Source organism: Xenopus tropicalis, chromosome 6 (genome assembly GCF_000004195.4).
Source record: "Xenopus tropicalis strain Nigerian chromosome 6, UCB_Xtro_10.0, whole genome shotgun sequence".
Classification (NCBI taxonomy): domain Eukaryota; kingdom Metazoa; phylum Chordata; class Amphibia; order Anura; family Pipidae; genus Xenopus; species Xenopus tropicalis.
In genome coordinates, this window is record NC_030682.2 from 26,688,049 (window position 1) to 26,695,325 (window position 7,277).

The window sequence follows — 7,277 nt, forward strand, 5'->3', positions numbered from 1 at the left end:
TTGAAGGTAAACCATCCCTTTAATAAAAAGGGGTTTTCTGAGATTTTAAATTCCAGTACATTTTATTATCTATATCTAGTTCTGTCACACATGCAGAACAATCCATGGTGAGGCTGTAGTAGAAATAAGTAACATAGTAGAAACATAATAAAACAGCTTGAAAGCCCATACCCGGCTATTTAAAAGAAAAGGAAAGCTAAAGTCACTGGTGAGTGCCCAGCAAATCTGCATCCTCAGCCAATTTAGCTTTCCTTGTCCATGGGTGCAGTACATTAGCTCAGTAGGGTGGGCACTCCCGATAATTACTGTTGTTCCTTACATTGTCAACATTAAATAAACTGAATATAAACAAAGGGACTGGATACATCAAGCACCAAGTAAGATAATCATTGCTTTACCTGTTCAGTTCCTAGCACAATTAAAGCTTATGGACTACAGCTTGCTGGTGGGGATCCATGACGTGGAGAGAGCGGAGCAGGAGGAAGTGGAGAGTGAGGACAACGATGGGGAAGAGGAAGGGGAGAGTGAAGGGACACACCCAGTTGGCACCCCACCAGACAGCCCAGGCAATACACTGAATAGCACAAAGCCCCTGCCACCTGGGGAATTCGATCCAGCCATCGACGTGTATGGAATTAAATGCCATGACAGTAAGTATCTACTGCTGCCTCTATTTGTGTTTTAAAGTCTGAGAGCTGTTGAGCCAAAATATCAGCCAAGATTGTAAAGTGACACTGCAACAAGGGTTCTGATTGCTGTCATATGACAAAAAGGATTTGGAGTTGTGTACAGTGACTTTAGACCTGACCAATAACCCATAGCACCCCATCAGAAGTATGGCAGTAGTAAGGGCAGTAGGGCAGCCAATGCTGTCTTCTGACTGGTTGTTAATTCTGCCCATTTTATTACTAGCAATAATGTAGTTTGCTCATGGCCTGCTGCTTAATTGTATCTTCTTTGAATTATATGTATATATGCCATTGCTCATAACTTTGTTAGCACATAGCTGTATCATACTGATAGCTTGTCCGCTTATAAGCTCCTCTGTGTTCTGCCTACAAAACCCCTCACAGCTGCCATTCTTCTTATTATTTATCTATTCTTATTATTAGTGATTGTGTCTGACTCTCCCTTGTCTGTTCACAGATGCCCCAAGGAAAGAAGTTTATTTCATGGCTATTATTGACATATTAACACACTATGATGCAAAAAAGAAAGCAGCTCATGCAGCGAAAACAGTTAAACATGGTGTAAGTATATGATTCCCCATCTGGTGGTGGAAACTAAAATAAGTATATAATGGGGCAGGGCCATAGGCTGGGTAAAGGGTAGTGGGCAGTAGATTCCAGGTGGGGTTTCCTTCCATGCTGCATGAGGGGGCAGATTGCATGGCCAGTCTATAGTCTCAAGACCAGAAGTCATGCAGAAACCCAGGTGAGTAGGAAAATGAAGTTGGGGAACATATAAAAAATGCAGTGCTGCGTCTTCATCCAGTTTGAGCTTTTTTGCTATTTATTACATGAAGAAAGGTGGGAGGTGAGGCCTCCTAGCTGTGACCCCCAGGTGCTTTTGTTCTATTTGCTTGTGTTGCTTATGGCTGCCAAGGTTTTTATTTATTTAATATGATGTAGCAATTGCTTTTCTGAGATAATTTGCAGTTGGTCTTCATTTGTTGCGGTTTGTTTGCAGTTTCTGAATTGTATAGGTTTTTGTTCTGCAGCTCTAAAGTTTGAAATTTCAGCAGCTGATGATTGCTATGGCCCAATTTAACCTAGCAAGTGGTTTGAAAGAGAAGACAGAGTTATGAATAGACCAGGGTCTAAATAAAGAAGATAAATAATAATATGTAACAATAACAAGAAAATTGTAGCCTCACAGAGGTATAGTTTTTTGACTGCTGGGGTCAGTGACCCCCATTAAGAAGCTGGAAAGAGTCAGAAGAGGAAGGCAAAAAAATTCAAAAACTATGAAAAAATTAAAACCAATTGAAAAGTTGCAAAGAACAGAACTTTGTATAACATACTAAAAACAAGTGTATCTGCTGTCTGGCTATTATGAGTGCTGATAACATATTGTATTTCCCTGGGGCAGGCAGTTTGATTGTGGGCATTATATAAGCACTAGCCCCATAATTTCCAGGCCATACTTTTAGGTTACATTGGGGGTAGGCTTGTCTGCTTGTTTGGGCGCGAAAATCCTAAAATCAACCAGTGTGCCAGTGCCCTAAAAATTCAAAGCACCATCTTTTTATTACATCTTGGCAGGCAGCTACAGCAAACTGCACGGTCTGATCCCATAACAGTCACCAATCCAGCCTTTTATTTTAGCATTACTGACATTTTCCTACTTGCTATTAGTGCTAGGTCTTAGTGCCAGGGAAGCTGTAATTGACAGTTGGGCATTATGTTGCTGCTCAGCCAGATGTGACAGTCAGCCATTTTACGTTGCTCTTGGAGGACTATGCAATTTGGCATGTGTAATTGCGCTCATACTATGCTGACCCACCCTCGTATAAAAGGCAATGGGAATCCTTTATCCCCCAGAGCTGCCACATTGGTGCCAGGCTGATACTTGGGTGCAAGTAACAATGCCACTGTGTTAACTCTATTTTCTCTCTCTTTCCCTTCTACAGGCTGGTGCAGAAATTTCCACCGTTAACCCGGAGCAGTATTCTAAGCGTTTCTTGGACTTTATTAATAATATTCTGACGTAGCCTCACCTGCCGGCAATGGAAGCTCATAGAAGAGAGGACAGCTATGGATACAGCATGGATAGAGAGGCCAACAGAACTTGCTGTTACTTAATGCTTCCCCTGCGGGGATCACTCCTCCGCCCCTTGTAATATGACATCTTCTGGCAAAGATGGTACGCCTAGGGATCACAGACTTCGCTGCCTGGCATAGCCCTAGATTTTTTTTTTTCCTTTCTAACTCTTTTGTGTCTCAATAAAGAAGGAAAGCTTTGACAGCTATGCGGAAATAATGCACAGATACTATTGCCAGCAAAAAAAATGGAGAGCAGAGTGGTGGGGTCAGACGAAGCAGCCTGCATGCTTTCTCTGCCCTTCTGGCTGGAAAAGGATTGAAGCGACGTCAAGACGTAAACTGTAGATCAGTTTATTTTTATTTTATTATTTGGTTTTTTTTTTTAACTTAGAGGGGCAAGGCAGTATTCATGAAAATCACCTGAGAAGCGCTATGTTTTTATTTTTGCAAACCGTTGCTGTCAGCGGGACATAGGCAGTATGTATCATATGACGCTGTTCATTGCAGGACTCGGGATGCTGACAAGGATCATGGACAAGAGTCACAGTCCCCCAGCGCTCAATGCTCTTTGAGTGCCAAAGAAGTAACATGTTGCCCCGGCTTTGGCACCCAAAAAGGCTCCAGTTTATATCTGCACCTTGGAATCAATGATGCCATAATATTTCTGCCTCTATGTCATGTTCTTGTCTGCCACAAAAAAATCTGCACTTCACTATGACTCGGATAACTTTTTGTCTTAAACAGGTTGCCGTACAGTGTAGTTTATCAACACAGGAAAGAGCTCTGCTCGCTGACTTACACAGTTGTGGGCAATATTTTAGTAATGATTGGTTTAATTGCTTTGCAGCATCCAAAGCCGGGTTTCCAGCCTGTTTCACTTTCCAGTGTCCAGTCCTTGGCCCTAAACGTGCTGTCAAACTGCAGCTCCCTTTATCTGCCCTTGTGAGTCGCTGGGATTTGTCCTTAGTCTGTAGTTAATAGTGTTGCTCCATCTTATGGGCACTGTCACACAGGGCGCTTCATTGTCTGGTGGGAAATCTCCTCTCATGCGGATGATAAAGTGCCTGACATTACCTGCCTGTTCTCATGACTTATAAATGATTCAAGTAAAATACGTTACATATGTCGATCCTCAGTAATCACTTAACAAGGCCGCCTTTTGCATTTTTGGGTGATTAACAAGAATCACCACACGTAATGTGTTTTACATGTGGTGATTTCAAGTAATGTAAATGGGTAGGTATTAATGGGCGCTTCATGGACTTCAGGGCAGGGCCCAAAAGGTAATGGAAAACAAAGCTTTGTTGACCATGGAAAATCACGTTCCCCCTTGGGCAACAAAAATGGTGAGAATACATTGCTTTTGCCTTGAAGTTAAATCGCTGTGAATATGTTCATCAGCTGTTGTGGTTATGCCATTTTACTCGCACACCAGCAGTGATTTAAATTAAGGTCAGTGGCAAGGGATTTTATGGCTCTTTCTCGCCCCAAAGAGAGGAATTTCCTGGGGGCAACCAATCACCCTGTGTGCCATCACCTTTAATGTTGATGGACTGCTTTGCCCAAGATTCTCCACAGCGTGAAGAGAAACATTCTTGACTTCTTCCAGCCCCCCATTACTTGCCAGTGTCTGACTATAACATAGCCTTTTTGTCATGACTCTTGCCACTGTACCAATGGGCTTGGGAATGGGGCAAAGACCTAGCAGACCAATTGAAGCAGATGTTTCTAGTCTATCAAGGCTTTGCCCATATGGCATGGTTGCAACAGCCATGCAAGTAGTAATCCCAATCTGACACTGGTTTGTAACAGAGGGATGGGGAAAGCAAGGATAGAATAGCATCAGAACATTTTTAAAGAGGGACTGACTCATTTCTGTTATTAGGTGGAATGTATTGGTGTGACCATAAAGCATTCTGGTGCTGTAGTTGAGCAATATCAATGAAAAAATAAAAAATCGATGGCTTATTAAAGCAGCACTGTTTAATAAATCCTTTCCCCAGCTCTAGCAGTGCAATTAATATACAAGGATCTAATGCACGAGTCTGTTCTTCACTCATGTGATCAAACACCTAAACAGCACTCTGCCTTCCCATTGGATGTTTGATTAGAGTTCACTACTGGCAGCCAAAAATGCACAGTAATCTCTCTGTGATAGATACCAGCGGAAGGGCTGACATAGCTGTGGTAGGCAGCATTCTTCATTGGGCACACCCTGTGCCATTGGTAAGTACATCTGGGCTGCCTGTTACGGGCCGTTAGGGAGCAGTAGAGATTAATGAAAAAGCTTATCTGTCCTTTAACCCATTTATTGCCAGATGCACTTGTAGTGAAAGGTTTTATTGTAACTATTCTTTCAAAACAAAAAAAAATCTTTGGCAATTTATGTTTACAATGGTAAGACATTGAGGGTATTTTTGTTATTGTTCTCAGTTTGTGTATCCCACTGTTATTCTTAAGCACAAACAGGCCCCCTCTGTTGCTATTAAAATGCCTTTATATGTAAAAGGAAAGTTTGGGAATGGGATTGTTCTGCTAAAGATCAACATAAACTACAGTATATTGCTAGTTCAGCAGTGATGGGCAACCTGGGGCCCTCCAGGATGTTGGCAGGATATTGGGAGTTGCAATTTGCCAATATCTAAAGTGCCGCACATTGTACCTGCAACGCAAAAAGTATCAAACCATTTGCTTTTCTGTTACATTCTCTAATGCCCTGAAAAATAACAATGTAACCCGGCCATCCCTCAGCTTAAAGGAAACTATAGCTAAAGGGTGTTGCTCCTGTATGAAAGAGTGATTTTTGGGAGGAGTTCCTGGAAGTTGCTTTGTTCTCTTGTTATTGTGATTGAAGTATTACAGCCACTTGCACTACCATTTGGCACCTTTTGTAGGTGGCAGTGCTCTCCTTAGTTTGCCCTAAAACAGTGCCACCACTTATTGATACAATGGGCACGGCATGCAATACTCAATACTATTTGCCATTAGATACATGGATTTTACTGGTGAACAGTTTACCAGAATTTTTCATCATATTTTTCTTACAATACTTGAATGACACCCATGATCACCCTACTAATTTTTTTTGGCCATGCTCTGTTATGTCCAGGGTATGGGCAAAAACAAAACTCCCAAGAAATACAGAAGAGTTGACAGGTGTACACTTGTGCCGTATTTTTAAGAAGCCAAAAGCATGGCACCCAAGCACACACCGGCACATTCAGCTATTTTGGCTCCGCTGGGAGATTGAAGGGGCATGAATACAAAGGGTAACTTAAAGATAAAAATCTAGCCTGGCATTCAGCTCTCTGTCTAGTTGCCCACTGTGGCTGGATATAGCAACAAGACAGGTTGCAGAAAGGCAAATCCAAGAATCAGGACTGGGATTCAAAATAGGCCCTGGCGTGTCCAGTACACAGAGGCCCAAACAGCCCCCACCAGCCCATTTAATAGTGACTGTCTATGGCATCTTACAGCAGCCCCTCTGGCATTTGCCAGAACCCACAGATTGCCAGTCTGGGCCTGTCCTGGATCTATTATAAAAAATACTTGAGACCAGTAACCACCTGGGAAGGAAAAGAAAATAATTTGGCTACATTTTAAATTAAATGCTAAAAAACAATATGGCTGTTGTGACAAAAAGGAAATAATGCTGGAATAGTGGATGGCATGTAGAAGGAGGAATTTCTACTATGACCACTAAAAAAGGGAATCTGTCACAATAAAGTATTTCTCATTTAAACAAGAGGCCGGAGTTTTATGGATAACACTGTTTTGGATCCCATACCTGTACTTCAAAAACAGTAATGTATAAACCAGGAGCCACTTTTGCACAGGATTCTAAAAGTATTTTTGTCTGGTGATCTGCACCCTTGTAACTGCCATAGCAAATATAAAGACATCTATGTTGTGTACTTACCTGAGGAGGAACAGTCTTCTGCTTAGGGATAAGTAACAGCCCATGATATACAGTAGCCTTACAACAGGAGTAGGGGAATAATACTCTGTTCCAAAATCCTTCCATGTAAGAGCAACGTTCCTTTAGCCTCTGCACAGCGTGCAACCCGTTCCTCCATATTCCTGGTTTGCATTGTTCAGTACAGCGGATCTGTCAGACCCACTTGCAGGCTTGTTTACATAAGCATTCTGCCCATTTGTGTTTCATTTTTGAAGTAAAATGCAAAAAAATAAATAAAAACGAAAAGAAAACTGCAATAACTCACACATTTCAGCATTTGCATTGCTTCTTTTATTTCTTCTGGAAACAAAAAGGCTTGTGAGGCAGACCCACGTGATGCTGGAGTTACAAGGTAGTTATTCTATAGGCAAAGGTGGGTGGCATAATACCCCAATGACACATGCAAGGATCTGCCATGATGCTGTTTGTGGGATTTTTTAATGGGCAGTGCCAGTACAGCCACTCTGAAAAGTTGGCCTTTGGGCTCAGGCAGTTTTAAGCAGGGCAACGCTGGATGGCACAGCTATAAAAAGTGAATAACAGCTATAGGAGGA

General features: G+C 42.0%; 1 protein-coding gene across 4 annotated transcripts in view; it reads left to right on the forward strand.

The window, feature by feature from the left end:
- Nucleotides 1–6,962, forward strand: part of pip4k2a (phosphatidylinositol-5-phosphate 4-kinase, type II, alpha) — an 89,557-nt gene extending 82,595 nt beyond the window's left edge. For 3 of the 4 annotated variants that reach the window (XM_031903245.1, XM_031903244.1, XM_031903246.1), the window contains exons 9-11: nt 407–650; nt 1,147–1,250; nt 2,633–6,962. In XM_031903245.1, the coding sequence (XP_031759105.1) occupies nt 407–650; nt 1,147–1,250; nt 2,633–2,713 (429 nt within the window). In that variant the 3' untranslated portion in view covers nt 2,714–6,962. 4 annotated transcript variants of the gene reach the window in all.
- Nucleotides 6,963–7,277: the final 315 nt, after the last annotated feature.